This window comes from Trachurus trachurus (genome assembly GCF_905171665.1).
Source record: "Trachurus trachurus genome assembly, chromosome: 14".
NCBI classification, from domain to species: domain Eukaryota; kingdom Metazoa; phylum Chordata; class Actinopteri; order Carangiformes; family Carangidae; genus Trachurus; species Trachurus trachurus.
Genome location: NC_139903.1, coordinates 3,309,616 through 3,326,491, shown reverse-complemented (window position 1 = coordinate 3,326,491; position 16,876 = coordinate 3,309,616). Strand labels below are relative to the sequence as shown.

Below are 16,876 nucleotides of genomic sequence, written 5' to 3'. Positions count from 1 at the left end.
CATTTTTAAAAACAGATTAAAAACCTTAAAAATCTTTTTTCAACAGCATTCTGTTGAACTGTGTGTGTGTGCGCATGTGTCCATGTGTGGTTGTGTGAGTGGGTGCGCAAGTGTGTATGTGGTGACGATGGCATATATGATTGTTTACTTGCACTCTTCAATTGATTTCTAATTGAACTGTTTTCATTTTAAATAAGTAGAAAAATCTGATAGTGGATCAAGTTTTTCTTTCTTATTACAAGCACAAAAAACTTGCTTCCACTGGCACATTTTTCTACTTATTTCAAGTGAAAATGAGTTTGAAACAAGTGAAAATGATCTAAAAACAAGTGAAAATTATCTAAAAACAAGTTCATTTTTAGGTGATGAGTCTTATTTTAAGTGGAAAGAGATTTGTTTTGACTAGAAATGAGACAAATATTCTTGGAAAGATTTTGAGTTTTTGCAGTGTACAGTATATACCTGTTTTGAAGCACATTGAGTCTGCCTTGTGCATGAAATGCGCTTTATAAATAAACTTGAATTGAATTGGATTCTTCATCACAGATTCTCCACTGAAGCCATGTGGAGATTAGGATGTGTAGTATAGTACTGTGTGGGGACAGGTGTGTGTCTCCTCGTACAGCGGCTTCAGTCAGATTATTCCGTCCAAAACAAACAGTTTTCACGCGTTAACACTGTCAATATGTGGTCGCATCAGTTATACAACAAACCATTGGCTCGGGGGACTTGTTTTCCTCTTGACGAATCTGAATCATCTCGTGGTTTAGCAGCCAGCTGGATCTGTCTAATTTGTACAGTCAGTGAGGAACTGTTTTGCGATAACGAGTGGAAAAGCATGTTTACTCCACTTGTTTTTGTCTCTCGGCCTCCCTCCCTTTGTGCGCGGCAGCCAGTGAAGTGGCCTCCAGCCCATTCATACTTCCTCTGTCTCGGTCTGTCTGTCTCTCTGGCTGCCTCTCTGTCTTCTCTCTCTCTCTGCTGCTGCTCTCCTCTCTCTCTCTGTCTGCCTCGGCCTTTCTCTTGTCAGAAAGCTGCTATTGTTTGGAGGGGAAAGCCCCCCCCCTCCCCTCCTCTCCTCGCACGTAGGAAATAGGAAATTTAAGAGGTACTGTAGGAACGTGGGAGTAAGGAAAAGGTACAACTGTTCCCCTGGAGAGACGGAACAAGAAACCACGGCCTTTTGTTTTTGTCTTTTACCTAATTAGAGCAATGAATAGATAAATATACTGTACGCTTGTCATTTAAAGAGACTCGGCTCTTGTTTCTGCACTTTTGTTTTGTCATACTGCATGTTATATTGTTTATATTGTATCGCAAATATAATAAACCTCTACACCTTATTTTCACTCACATTTGCCTTTGTATTAAGAAAATAAGGTCTTTTATAAACTCACTCATTAATTTAGCCTTAAACCATAAACCAAATACCACCAACCAACTTCTCAAATAACAATAATGTTTTATGTTTTAATTAGAGTCAACCAAACCCATTCAGCCAGTGACAGAGTTAGAGTTTTGTGTTTATACCACTGAGACAAAATCCTCTCTGTCTTCACCTTTGCAACAGTGAAGCACAAAGTGATGAAGTTTTAACAAGTAAATGTGACGAGAGTCAGAGTGTGAAGAGGAAGTCAACAGAGACAACGTCTGATTCATGACTTGATTAAACCCGTGTATATCATGAATTACATTTCAGTCCCCTTCATTGTATAGGTGTACATGTTTGGGTGTTGACTATGGACTGTATGGTCAACATCTTCAACTTGTTGTTTCTGAACCATTTTGGAGTTTACTTGGTCACATGCTACGATGTTTAGATGGGTGATACATGTCAGAGTAGCATCCACATAGATGGTAGAGACTGCAGACTGAAATTGTCACTTTCACTCCTTTCCTTTAACTTTGATTATATATCTATGTGTATATACTGTATATATAGTATCATGGTACTTACCTTTTTTCTGTTTTACTCATTTCTTTTTTTCAGAGTTATTGTTTTTACAACATATGGAAGTCCTGTCATACTCTGGATCAGTTGTACAGCTGTTTGTCATAGGTTGATTAAAGAGGAACTAAGCAGGATTTCTCCCGTGCATCTGCTACATTTTTACCTTCATTAAAAAGCTCCAGAGTAATTGTGATAGTTAGTTGTGACTTGTTACGAGTGAGAATGGCATCTCACAGCTGAAAACCAACCTTGTAACATCAGTGCAGTACCTGGTCTCCGCCCCGGTGTCTCAGCTCTCGTCTCTGCACCGCGACACAAACGCGCTCCATAACCTGTAATCTTTTGTTTATGATGGTTAAGACTACACAAACACACGCGCCGTAACATTGTATATGTTATGTAATGTTATCCACAGCTCCATTTATAGATTTTTCGCCGGCTTCGTTGTAAACAAATGCACATGGGCGAGAGGAGCGTAACCAAAACAGAGGAATAGCGAGCTGACTTGCACAGGTCCCCTTTAAGTCATGTGATCACTTTCATATACAATGGCTACCCTAGTACCCTTAGTCAGTCTTTTGTCTGATAAAGAGCACATCCCTGCTCGAAACGTACGTCACAATAGTGCAATCAAGTACTATGCTACAAGTCCTGCAGTGCTGAGAGTATTTTTGCTTTCTTTATTCAGGGACCCGAGGTTTCCCAGGTCTGAAGCTCATGTGTAGGACACAGGGGTCAGCGACTGGTCTATGGTCATGCAGCTTCATACACAACGAGCCGCGCTGCCTCGTGTGTTGTGACATCTTTAAAGGGATAGTTCAACATTTTGGCAAATTGGCCCATTGCCATAATCCCTATAGTCATAGCAGTAGGTTCGTTACCTTTAATTGTCGGTGCAAGCTATTTTTAGAACGGCGGAGCAGAGCCGTGAGCTGCTCAGAGCTACGCTACGGAGGCTCATGAGATTTCTTGGTTTCCCCCTCTTCAAACTCATCAAATACACAATCCAACAACTCCACAACGCTCTGGTGGACAAGTTGTGACCTGCACATTCACCACGCTATGAGATAATAACACAACGTTACCAGACAGAGTTGTTTTAGAGGGAAATTCAGAGACTGTTGATGAAAAACTGTCCCTGAAGGCAACGTGCATCAGTGGTTTTGCATGAATTTCCCTCTAAAACAACTCAGTCTGGTAACGTTGTGTTATTATCTCATAGCGTGGTGAATGTGCAGCTCACAACTTGTCCACGACAGCGTTTTGGAGTTGTTGGATTGTGTATTTGATGAGTTTGATGAGGGAAACCAAGAAATTCATTGGCAATGGGCCAATTTGCCAAAGTGTTGAACTATCCCTTTAAATCAGAATCAAACTATCCTTCCCCCCTCATCCTCCTCAATAAGCCTCGGCCACCAATGATTGGCTGTTCTCCACTGATGGTCGTTGGAAAACCACTGCAGATCAGCAACATCTGCAGTTTTGCAGCTGCTCTGACCCAGTGGTCATAATGTTTTAGCTGATCGTTGTACATTTCACTCGTAAAGTAACTTGGCTGCATTGTTGGTGTGCAACAACAGCCACTTGTACGACAGTATTTCCTCTTGATGGGTTTTGTGTGTAATTGGATCATTAACCTCATGTGGAGGAAGAGAGAATCATCCATCAGCCGCAGAGTTCAGTTTTGTCGATACAGCCTGGTTGAGGGTTAATATAGAAATTTGCATCCAAGATTTATGTTAGGAATTTTAAAGCAGATATCAGTGGAATGTTTTTGTTAATATAAGTCCTAAATAGTCCTATTTTCCGTCAGCAATCACTTACATGAAGTATTTCAGCCTAAACACGAGTCTCTCCGTCACTCTGCTCTGCTGTAACCCGAGGAGAAAATTTTCCTTGTGGGATACAAGTGTTATCCAATGAGGAGAGAGAACGGCATGAAGGGCTGTGTGTGCAGCCAAGGGATGCGCGTGAATGTGGTGACGTAGCACGAGGACCAATTGATGCCTGACAAGGGCGGGGGCTGCTAACTCATGGTGCGTTCAAAGAAACTCGTACTTTGTGTTTTTCCTTCCTGTGAAGTCATACCAGTTCGATCTGGTACGAGTTCACGGGTCGGAAGTTACGAGTGGCCGTTATAGGGAACTTTCACAGACAACAGGATGGTAAAAACACGAGCTACGGGTTACCTGGAACGCTACCAAGTCGTAGTTGTGACTTGAAGCTGTAACTTACGGTTTCAAAAGCCTGCCTTGAACGCAGCATTAGCCGAAACGGCCGTGAAGCTGATATCTGCTTTAATACCAAAATATATATATATATATAAAACGGAAATGTTATGATTTGACATAGTTGTCCCAGTGTAGCGGAGGAACTGGAACAGCAAAGCTTGTGGGAACATTTGTCTCATGGGTATTTTTGATGAAATGAAATGAAATGTGCTGGTGAATCGTTTCCACATGTTCTCTGGTTAATTAATCCTCGTTGACCTCAGTCACAGTTTATTACAGTGGGAGTTAATTGAGTTTTTAGTTACTGTTGCTGCTGGGATCCACAGCTGAGCAGCGTGTTGTTGTCAGGGTTACGGCTCCATCTAGTGGTTCAGTTCAGACAGCACCGCACCGTGTGCTGTAGATCACACTGCAGATGTGTTGTGCACTGAGTCCTACACTATCTACTCTAATCGATCGACTTTTAATGATCTCTAAACTTCTTCAGCTCTGCAGGCTGAGAGGGCTGAGGAACACTGGTGAGAGAGAAGTGGAGTTTGATGCAGCAGCAGCAGCAGCAGGGTTATAGTAGGTTACGTGCTGTTTTGTGTATTGAGTCAGCAATGTGTTTTGGCTGCGTAGGATTTCATCAGATTTGCACAGTGGGGATGTTCATGCAGCAGAAGTGAAAGCTGCAGCATCAACTGTCAGGAATGAGATGTATCATGCAGCAGAACTACGTTGTCAAAATAATGGAAACCAGTGGCTGCTGGAACAATGGTGCTGAGGCTAAACTGCTGTGACAAGTGAGAATAAATTAAATGTAGTGAAGCACTGAAAATGACTGGTATGTTCCTTTACTACTTACTTTTACTATATGGTGTAAATTTGTGCTGCAGTATACCTGTCCTATCATGTAGTGAGGACTTGGCTGCCACTGCAGTCGTGTCTTGATTTTCTTGGGAAACATTGCATGTGTTGGAATATGAAGACATCAAAAGGATGCATGTGTTTTCCACAAATGTGGAGTCAAGTGAAGTGTTCATTCAGTTATTCTGGACTGTGTCTTCAACTTCAACTTCAAACAACTTTTTTAATCCCACCACGGGCAATTGATTTCAGCAGCTTGCACAGTCCAAAAAAAACACAGTATACACAATAAATACAAATAAAATATAAGGTAAATAAATAGAATAGGATGCCAAGGATACAGTGTTGTCAAAGATCAGTTGAATGAGTGAATAAATACACAAGTTGCACGTGTTTGACCAATAAAATGTGCATGGTAAGAGGAATAAAATCATTATAAAGAATTTAAGAGGCGAATAGTGTCGTTTCATTGTGACTTGCAATAATGTAAATGTGCTTTACTGTAGCCTAAGTCCGTTTTTATTTTCAGGTTGTGCAGCTTGATCAAAGTTCAAAGTACTTTAGTTGTCATTATTTGTCATTGCCACAAGAACAATGAGACATCCGAGACAAAACAGAAACAGACATTTGATTTTAATGTAGTGTATGTCACGAAAAGTGTTTTTTTTTTTCAGAAATGGAAGTAACCTGAGAGAAAGGTGTTTGCATTCATTTTTTTTAATAATTGCAGTTTTGCACAATGAATGCACTGTACTGTGAACTATGCTGTATCTGCAACACCAGCGTTTCACCCCTTCAGAAGCATTTGTTTAAAAATTTCACTATGAATGAATATCTATGTTGTCAGTCAGTCTGTTATTTAGAAAAAGTGAGATTTTCTAGAATAATTTCCACCAGTAGAGCATCACAATTGCAAATAACAGCTGTGCCACATGCCGACAGTAGCCTACACTGCCCTTGTGCATATCGGAAGTCCCTTTATAGTCCGAGTGTACAGTAGCTGTAGCAGAAGACACAGTTGTCTCAGCAGACGAGGGAGATCAGAAAGCATGACAAAGTGTTGTAGTTAGAGCCAGCGGCGTGTAGCTGTGTGTGTCTTTGTAATTCTCACCTGGCTCGTTAAGTTCATTTCTTACCTGGGCCACGTGCCAGGTGAAGTGTGTGTGTGTGTGCAGCTTCTCTCTGCACAGTGTCAGAGGCCCTTGGTTCAGTTTGCCTGTGATTTGAGCCGGTGAGGGGGTGGATATGTTTAAAATTTAGTATTCGTTATGTTTAAAGGTTTAATTGCAACTGTGTAGAATAAAGTCACATGGATTCATGTTGTAGAACAAACTGAAGAAGTAAAAAGACTCCTTGTTTTATAAGCTGACATTCAATGTGTTGATTCTGTCAGCTGAGTCTTCTACATGATGGTCTGTATCCTACATACACTAGATTAGTCATGCAGACACTTGAGTCATATTTTAATGTCACTATTATGGTGATTCCTGTGTTTAGATCAAACAGCTGCAATCTGAGGCATTAAACAACTACAGAGAGATTTGTATGGATTAACATCACAGTTAATGTATGGATAATGGAGTGTGTGTGTGACTGAATCGTAGAAAAAAAGCAGTGTGTGTGTGTGTTGATGGTAAAGAGAGAACATGTCACCCAGAGCGACAATGTGGCACAAATCTTTGTAAACAGTTCATGTTATTCATTTGAAGGGTTTGCTGTTTATCGTTGGTTTGGATGTTGACTTGACATTAAGTAAAACTTCAAATACAGTATCACTGGATGCATCCTTTAAGATAAACAAGGCAACATGTCCTGACCACAGCAGATTCTTCTTATGACTTTGGGAAGATTCAAATATTTTTAGTGTCAACTCTCTGGACATCTACAGAAGAATCAAAAAGTTGTTTCTCTCTCACCTTAAAATAAATATAACAGATAAAGATTAAACGCTCTAAATATATTAATAAGTTATATACAATATATAAAATCCCCTATGTAAAACAGACTTTAGTGTAGAACAGTATAGTGCATATGGTAGCAGAAGTTAGAGTCCAGGGGCAGAGGTCAGAGGTCAGCGTCCTGACAGCCTGGTGGTGGATGAAGCTGAGTCTTGTGGAGTCGGTACCAGAGGCTCTGGTGCTTTTCCCTGAAGGCAGGAGGCTGAAGAGGGAGTGTGAGGGGTGCGAGGTGTCACAATGGAGGGGGGGAATTCATGCTCTCCTCAGTTCATGGAGGAAGTGGAGGCGTGTTTTTGAGCCTCCTTGGCCAGCGATGTGATGATTATTAAAGGGACAACGAGGAGTTTTGGAAAGCAAAGTGTCTCCTACTACATTTACCATGAGCCTCCGTGCGCACGGTGAAATTCTTGGACGGACGTCTTGCCAAGAATGTTTTCATTCATCAAGAATTAAAGTCAGAGGTTGGAAGACGATCAGATACGGCCGTAGTTCCGACCATAAACGGTGATTCGGCGGCGTTATTCTTATGACTCGCCGGGCAGCGTCTGCGAAACCGAAAGTAAAGAAACGCTGGTCGGCTCGCCCAGCATTTCCACCATTAATTAAAATAACAAAATAACGATAGAAACAAAACAATATATTTATCAAAAATGGAGCCATTAACAAGTGTGGGTAACGTAGATTCATCCACATTAATGTGAGACTTTTTTATAACCAAATACAAACTCCCCGTTGTCCCTTTAAGTTCTCAAGCACTATTAAGCATTAGTAAAGCATTAAATACTGAATACATCATTTATAACACATGATAATGACTCATTAGTATGTAGTCTATAAACACAGTTAAAAATGTTTTACTCACCATTGATACGCACTAACTGTGTTTATAAACTACACACTAATGAATATTTATGCATTATAAATAAGGAATTCAGTATTTATTATGTATCATATTAGTATTTGTTAATAGTGTGCACTTATTATAAAGTGTTACCGTTCTCTATTTGTGGAATTTGGGGAAACACTGAACTTGACAGTAAAAGTTGCTGGTTGGTGTTTGGCAGATGAGTCTGTGGCCAGCGGGGGGCAGCCTAGAGAAGTTCACCTGCTCCTGTGTGTGAGTGTGTGTGTGTGTGTGTGTGTGTGTGTGTAGCACTAAAGGCTAATTTACACAAATTTAGGATGAAGTAATATGAGGGATTTCTTATTTATTTTCATTTTTTTTGGTAATAAGACATTGCATTTACACAAAGATGAGAGATTCCACAGGAGGAGGATGTTGATGGTGATGGAGATAAAGCGGGAAGAGGAGGGTGGGTGGGGGGTAGAGACAGTGAGTACAGAGAGAGAGAGAGGGAGAGAGAGAGAGGGAAGAAAAGTATATAGCGATGACAGTGTCACTATATATGTGTGTGTGTGTGTGTGTGTGTGTGTGTGTAAGAAAAAGCCTGTATGCAAAACCAGCGACTCATGAATCCTCTCCTCAGCGTCCCGGTTCAGTCGTACTGCAGCTGATCGTCTGAAGCTCGGAGCCACAGCAGAGTCTCTGTCCAGCTGCTCTTCATTTAGTTTTTTTTTTTATCTTTTTCTTTTTTTAAAAACGGGAATGTCTCCAATAGTGAAAAGCCCAGACTGCACCCCGGTGTTGTGCCACTGCAAAGTTGCCTGCACCAACAACACTTTGTCGTTGATGTTTGGATGCAAGGTAGGTTGTATGTAGATCGCTTTTCTTTCTTCTGCTGCTGCTTCGGAGAGAAACGCGGTGACGTTGACACAGTTGTTCACTTTGAGAGAGAGAAGGGGGGGATCAGATCAGTGGAGCGATATCCCGTGTACTCAGAGTGCTGCACAGAGGATTATCCTGTGCTGCTATCTGTGGAGAGATAAGTGATATACCTGAGGGAAAGGGCTGCAGCACCGTTGTTCGCCGTGTTGCTCTACAAGCCGACATATAATTAAACAACTTCGATTATTTCTGTCTGGAAAGAAAGCAGATCTGGGAACTGTTTGTTTGGTTTTCCTGTCTGAATCCTTGAAGCTGTGTTAATGCTTACTGGGGCTTAATGAGGGCACATTTACAACTGCTGTAATGTTTTCTGCATCCCCGTGCCGTCACGCTTCGTTGATCTTTAGTGACAGGTCAGAGTTACTCCTCCTCTGCCTTTAATGTGCTGTAATGCAAGTCAAACGCTCCTCGTCCCTCTCATCTCTCTGCTCTGCCTGCTCTTTTGCTTGGTTTGTGACATCATCATCATCATCAGCCCTGAAGGGTCACCATTATAAAAAAGATCTAGATTCAATGTTGAGTAGTTTCATGTTTAATGTTTTCACTGGAGCCTGTTTAGATAATGTTTCTCTTAAATTTGAAACTAAATTCTCGGATGAAGGCCTAGTATTTTTATTTTTCCCTCCTCCGTTTCCATTTTTTTTTTTTTACATCTACAGCCTGTTTAAAAAAAAACTCCATGTCCATGTATGTAAATGCAGTATAAACAGCCACACCAGCAGGCGGCGATATCATTTAAACTTTATTTTTAACTCTATTGCGCACACAAATTCATTATTATCAGTGTAGACGTGCGCAAAGCAACACCGTAGGTGCGACATGCATGCAGCAAGTTTACAGCATCGTCATGTGATAAGAATTATTAATTAATAATAATCACCTTTTCTGACCTGCTGTTCCAGCGGCAACATGCTACCCGGTGCCCAGAGCTTGGCGGTGCTCACTCCCCAGGTCCAGCTCCCTGTGCAACCAAAACCTCTGTTTTCCCTCTGCACACATGCATGCAAAAACGGTGTCTTAAAGGGATAGTTAAACATTTTGGCAGATTGGCCCATTGCCATAATCCCTATAGTCATAGCAGTAGGTCCGTTACCTTTAATTGGCGGTGCAAGCTATTTTTAGAACGGTGGAGCAGAGCCGTGAGCTGCTCAGAGCTACGCTACGGAGGCTCATGGGATTTCTTGGTTTCCCTCATCAAACTCGTCAAATACACAATCCAACAACTCCACAACGCTCTGGTGGACAAGTTGTGACCTGCACATTCACCACGCTATGAGATAATAACACAACGTTACCACACAGAGTTGTTTTAGAGGTAAATTCATGCAAAACCACTGATGCGCGTTGCCTTCAGGGACAGTTTTTCATCAAGCAGTCTCTGTATTTCCCTCTAAAACAACTCTGTCTGGTAACGTTGTGTTATTATCTCATAGCGTGGTGAATGTGCAGGTCACAACTTGTCCACCAGAGCGTTGTGGAGTTGTTGGATTGTGTATTTGACGAGTTTGATGAGGGAAACCAAGAAATCCCATGAGCCTCCGTAGCGTAGCTCTGAGCAGCTCACGGCTCTGCTCCGCCGTTCTAAAAACAGCTTGCACCGACAATTAAAGGTAACGAACCTACTGCTATGACTATAGGGATTATGGTAATGGGCCAATTTGCCAAAAATGTTGAACTATCCCTTTAAGGACCAAAAATGCTGTTTAGGTGTGGACGTTGGGCACAAACGCAGAGAAAGGTATCTGGTTTCGGCCGTTTACGTTCATGTGTGGACAGGGATAAGAAGCAAATGTACAGAAAGCGACCAGCAGTGTTTAGTGTTGAGCTGACATTGATACATGAAGTTTCCACAAATAGGACTCTCTGGGCTGAGAGAAAAAACATGAACTAACATTATATCTTATTCAAGAAAAACTACTATCTACAGGGGGTGAAAACACTTCTTGTTTGTCTGCCAGGAAAATGAACTGGAGCAGCAACTCTGTGTGTGTGTGTGTGTGTGTGTGTGTGTGTGTGTGTGTGTGTGTGTGTGTGTGTGTGTGTGTGTGTGTGTGTGTGTGTGTGTGTGTGTGTGTGTGTGTGTGTGTGTGTGTGTGTGTGTGTTACAGGCAGCAGTCAAGAACTAATCAATGCTTAAAGCTTGATGTCACATAATCGGCTCCTCGCAGAGATTTACAGATTTGACATTTTGGATAAAAAGGGCACTGGTATCAGATCAGTGTTTAGCCGTCATTAGATAAATGGCTACATGTAGTTTCTGTGATAGTTTTCTGATTTAAAGCGTCATGCACCATTTCCCACCCACCTCATAATCAGATCACTCCCCCTGACTCTAACGCAGCTTTAATAAGTCAAAATTGTCCATTGAGGTCATTCAGACCGAGGCTTTCTTCTCTCCCTTCATCTCCTCTGTTTGTTTCCTCTCTTCCTCTGCTTCCCTCCCACTCTGTTTTCCTCTTTCTGAGACAAGTGGACTTGTTTTTGCATGAGTCAGTTTGGTTTGCATCTGTCTCTGTGATTACATTCACTGTTCTTGTTGTTTTCTATGGGCCGCCCCAAATTAGGGTCAATAGGATTTTTATCTAAAGTGATGCTTACATGGGATATTCCTTGGGTTTGTAGATGTAAATCAGCCTTTGTCGACCCATAAAATCAATATCTTATACCAGTGAACTGGTGCTAAAATGATTAGCTGCGTTACCTTTTCACACCCAGAAACATTAATGAGTCTGCAGGTAAACATCCTCGCTGCTTTGCCAGGTGCTAAAGTTGGCAGCACTGGCACCAACGGCCCTTCTTACGTTGCAAGTTTGTGGTTACACATCGCTCCTGGAGAGCTCAGATCATAGCACCGGCCAAACTGAACTGCTTTCACTAGATACAATCCGTCTGAGTAGGTGCAAAACATCATTGTGCATTAATAAAATATTAATATCTTAGATTTGTGGTGCTGAATGGTGAAGGTAGCAATCTCATTTAGTCATTTATTCTAATCATTAGACTGATGGTGCACACATAGTCTAGATTTAGACAGATTTTTCAGTCTCATCTGCGGCCCAAGTGGATTTAATCATTCTTAACGGTGCTGTAATGGTAAACATTATATGGTGAGTTATACCGGTATGTATGCAAACATAGATGTGTGGTGTACAGCCTCGATTCTGTCATCCACATGTTTCTGAAAAGCAGAGTGAGCTGCTCCACCGTCGCCATCTTGGCAGTGCTTGACTCCGCCCCCCTAACTCTTGGCTGAATGGAAAACTAGACAAAGAGGAGGAGCTGAGACTTTGGTCCCATCAGGGTTTTAAACAGAATATACTGTATATATGGAGTGGATATATAGTATGCTGTATAGTAGATTTCGAGAGTGGCTCAGCAGGGCAGTGGATCGTCCGATAATTGGAGGTTGGTGGTTGGAATCGTCGTAGTGTCTTTGGCCACCTTGCCTTGTGTGAATGCATATGAATGTGTATGAATGTTTGGCCATTCGGCGCACCGGGGCAGCTGCTGCTACAGATGTAGCCTACCCCCACCAGGTGTGAATTTGGTCTGGTATTTATGAATGCCATGAAAAAAGCGCTTTATAAATCGAAGCCATCATTATTATTATTATTATTAAACCAAATAAAACCATCTTTCCAGACACGGCTGCTGGGCGGAGTGATTTCAGAAGCGCTTTAAGTAGTTCAGAGTATTTGCTCCATGTGTCGCAATGTTACATAATTATACGTTATTATCTCATAGCGTGGTGAATGTGCAGGTCACAACTTTTGGCGTTTTGGCGTTGTTGGATTGTGTATTTAATGAGTTTGAGTTGTGTTCGCCGAGCCCCGCCTGCCCCGCCGATCTAAATTGCTTGCACCGATAATTTAAGGTAATGAACCAACCTACTCTAAAAAGGGATTATGGCAATGGGCAAATTTGCCAAAATGTTAAACTATTCCTTTACCTTTGGAATATATGTAAGAATCCACAATTATCCCAACAAACCAAATTGTTTTGACCCTATGATTGGCTGCAGCTTTAACAGTACGACTTTCAATCAATCAATTTGTTTATTTCGGGCATGTCCATTAAATCATCATCATCACACTTCATCAAGTAATACAATACACATGGCCGAAAGGGAAAGCGGGAGAAGCAAAAGCTTATCTAGTCCCGCCCCCATTACCCACAGAATAAAATCTTTATCGTAATCTTTTCTTTTCTTTTGCTTTTTACATTTTGACATAACAACTTTAACAACATAATTGAGCTATAGCACATACCACCTGCACAGTGAGAGGGAAGTGTCGGCCTCCTCACTGAGCCTGACACAGCAAAGCTAAAAAAAAAGAAAAAAGATGACAACAGAAATGTGTAGCCTATGTTTGACTGTAAAAGCAAGAAAAGCAGAGGGCAGGTGCTCCTCCATTTCCACACAGCTCCACTCTCCTCTCCTACACCGTCGGTCGGGATTAGGACTGTAGGGAAGAGAGTCTTACTGTAGGTATATAAAGCCAGAGAAAGAGGTCAGTGCACACACAACCGCAAGGAGATTCCGCACTAAATCTAAATCTGCACAGAGGCTCTGGATCTGCCCTCGGCCATGCCACCCCACATCTCCATCTCCTCGTGATTCTGGTGGTGAGGGGCTGTAGCCTAGGAGACGTCAGAGAGGAGGGATCCTCTGAGCGGAGCATGACAACGCCGCACGTGATGAGCCGTTATACGCTTTTGCACACGGCACGGCACGGCCCGGGCAGCCCCAGGAGCTACAGCATATTATAATATAAACCCTCATGTTGGGGAGGCGTTGTGATGGGAGTGTGGGGGTTAGAATTTGCACGTTAAACAAAGAAAACAAATGAAGTGTTGATTTTGATCATCCAGGAGTAAAGAAGCGGAGGCATGATGATGAATAAAACACACCGGTGAATCGTTTGTAAATGTAAAATTAATGAATTTCCTGAGTAAGAATGAAAACACTGTGAAGAGTGACTAATGTGAGATTTCCTTCCAGCTGTACTTTCAAGTGTTTACCCCAGAACAACAGCTTGGTGTGAAATAAGAGTCACCATATGACTCTTCTATCTAGAGTACGACAACAGGGCTTTGTGTGTTGTAGGGATCTTAAAGCCCCAGTGTGTAACTTATTTGGCTTTTTTTTTTTTAAGCAAAAATCAAATCTGTCTTTCATAAATCCGTATTTCACTGAAGGTGAATCACAGCTGCATACAAATGAAAACTTTCTCGTACCTTAGAATGAGTTGTTAATGTTAATGGACATAATATACATGTGATGTTGCATCGGCAAATAATAGAGGACTTAGTTCAAATGTATGTTCTAATGTACTATACACAAAGATGGATCAGAAGTGAAGGGAAATTCAACTTAAATTGAAAGTCTTTCAAAATTCAATTGAAGTTACGGTAACACTTTATAATAAGTACACACTATTAAAGCCCCAGTGTGTAACTTATTTGGCTTTTTATTAGCAAAAATCAAACATGTCTTTCATAAATACGAATCACAGCTGCATACAAATGAAAGCTTTCTGGTACCTTAGAATGAGTTGTTACAAGTCGTTACAAATACATAAGTGGGCGACGCACCGAACCGAGGCGGCCATGTTGCATCGCCATTTTTTACGTTGAGTGGCAGCGTGACCGTAGGTAACCACGGAAACTCAGTGGAGCTGTCGGCTCAGGGAGAAAGTTTTCCAGGTAGCGCCTGTTAAAACCAAAGACAGTTCATAAACCAAGACCTTCCATGAGGAGTCAGCTTCCTGTATGATGTCACTAGGCTTCTGCACGGCCACGCCCCTTTAGGGAGACCAGAGGCAGCATAGAGTGTATTGACTCCAATGGGACAATTTAACGTGAACACGGATTATGGTCGGGTCTTTCTCCCCACGGTCACTGAGGTAAATTTTGGACTCATTTTTCACAAGCCACATCTCTTCTGAACAGTTTGACACGAAAATGGCAAATTTTCAGACGGACACATCAGGAGAAAATCCACTTTGTTCAAGACCTGTCTCTGTCTCTACGACACACTCTCGCCAGATTTGGCACAGATCTCCTAGGCAACATCAAATAAACGGCCGCGAACTCCCGTGAAAATGATTTAAATTATTTTTGTCATGCTTAATATTACTGTTAGTAGTGTAAATATTTAATGTTATCATCAGAAAATATAAATATCTCACTTTCATCTACCTGCCGGTTGGCCACACCCATTTAGAGAGACAGGAAGTGAAACCATTTCTATCATTGGAGCCGCTCATGGAGGATCTTTCCGTATATTGAATATCTTTGTTAAAACTGTCACCACTGTGTAGTGTGAGGAAGGACGGAGGCACCGGTGTTGCATTCAGGTGCAGTCAGGCAGACGGCCGTCGGCAAACCAACCGGATGTCATTTTACTCCACCAGAGAAAGACGGTAAAACAATACCACATCACCATGACAACATGTTGCCACGCCTGTATTGTTTTGCCTCGTGCTGGCCGACCACTTGTTTACATAGACGCTTGTTTATCCTGTTACTGTACATGCAGCGTCTGTTGTCTGTCTGACGTCTGCCCAATTTCACGTGAAAGCAACATCAAGAATACGTTCAGATATGCAACCGCACCGCTAGATGGAGGGAATTCCTGCATATTATACCTTTAACTTTTCCAACACAACAAAAATAGTTTAATGCCTGCACACTCACATTCATTATAAACCACACATTTTCATCAATAGACAATTGTCACCACGGCTGTTACTCTTGATATATTTTCAGCTGTTCACAGTTTCCCCCCTTGTGCATATAAGTCTCTTGTCAGTTTGTCTGTTTGTCGTCAGGTTGCTGCATTGTTACTGTATCTTGAGGCAGTGGAAAACGATTGTGTGATTGACCACCAGCAAAAATCAATGTTGCGGTATTTGCACCTGGATGCAGAGTGAGCTGGAGATGCACATTAGATGTTTGGATAAGTCCAGAGGGACGTTAGCGTACAAAGCTTCATTACAAACTGAACATTTTCTCCTACACTAGAGAGGAAACAGGTACCGGTTTTACATAATGTCACCGTAAAAATCCCAGATGGTTAGTACCATACGTTTCAATTTTAATTATCATAAGAACTGAGGATGATGACTGTGGTTAATTACAGTGGTTAATGTGACTCAAGGTGGATTCTGTACATCATCAACCACGAATAGTTGCCCAGACACATACTGTAGCTTATATGGTGAGAAATGTGGATTTGTTGTGTCAGTTGAAACATGGCAGAAGTCAAGGTCAAGGTCATCTTTATTAGTTATCTTTAGTAGCAAGGCAATTTGTTTTGCAGCCCACAAGCACAACCTATAATTATTTTTTTTTTTAATAGATAAGCACACTACATTTAGATACAATAGGACATTACAAACCCAGTGGCAGCAGCAGTGACAAATGCATTTTTAAATCCATTTGTTCTGTATTTTGGCAGGCTGTAAAACCTGCAGCCCGACGGAGGAAACTTCCAGCTCCCTGACGGAGGCTGAGGCTGTTTTCAGACCTGTGGCTCGTTCAGGGACTTAAACCAACTGTTGCATTTTTCTTTTGGGTCGGTTGTGCTCACACTGTGACAGTCCCAAGTGGGACTGAGAACCAACTGTTCTCTCATTGGTCAGAAATCTTACCAGAAAGGAGGAGGAGGAGTTTACCCGGGAAAAACAAAACAATTACGCTCTCACTGCAAACAAGCACCTTGTTCAGTGTGTCAGTTCGACAGTCAGACACATCACTCTTGTTGCCTTCAGCGACTAATCAAATTTTTATTTCTTTATTTGAAAGGGACGGTGCCTATCAATGAACTTTGGTATAAATAGTACTTTGTAAATATTAAGGAGTTAGCATGGCTGCTAATATGCAAAATGATAAACAATGAAAGTGACTAGAAGTCTTGGTCACATAATTGTACATTTTGATACTGAGGAAATTGAACCTTTACATTGCACCGCTAAATCCCATGACTGCATCCTCTCTGCTTCAAAAGCATCTTTTCTTAGTCTTCATCCATTGGTCAGATCTCCTTGTTGCGGCTTTCCTTCGTGAAGAATGAACAACGAGATGTATCAGTTTCAAA

The 16,876-nt window shown here is 41.7% G+C and overlaps 1 protein-coding gene across 4 annotated transcripts in view; it reads left to right on the top strand.

Moving 5' to 3' along the window:
• dlg2 (discs, large homolog 2) overlaps positions 1-16,876 on the top strand; it is a gene marked incomplete at its 5' end in the record, with an annotated part of 269,853 nt that overhangs the window by 99,476 nt on the left and 153,501 nt on the right. Inside the window, one exon of one of the 4 annotated variants that reach the window (XM_083986424.1) lies at positions 8,596-8,694. The exons of the other annotated variants lie outside the window; for them this stretch is intronic. Coding sequence (XP_083842550.1) covers positions 8,596-8,694 — 99 coding nt within the window. Of the gene's footprint in view, positions 1-8,595; positions 8,695-16,876 lie in introns of those variants that run through there. 4 annotated transcript variants of the gene reach the window in all.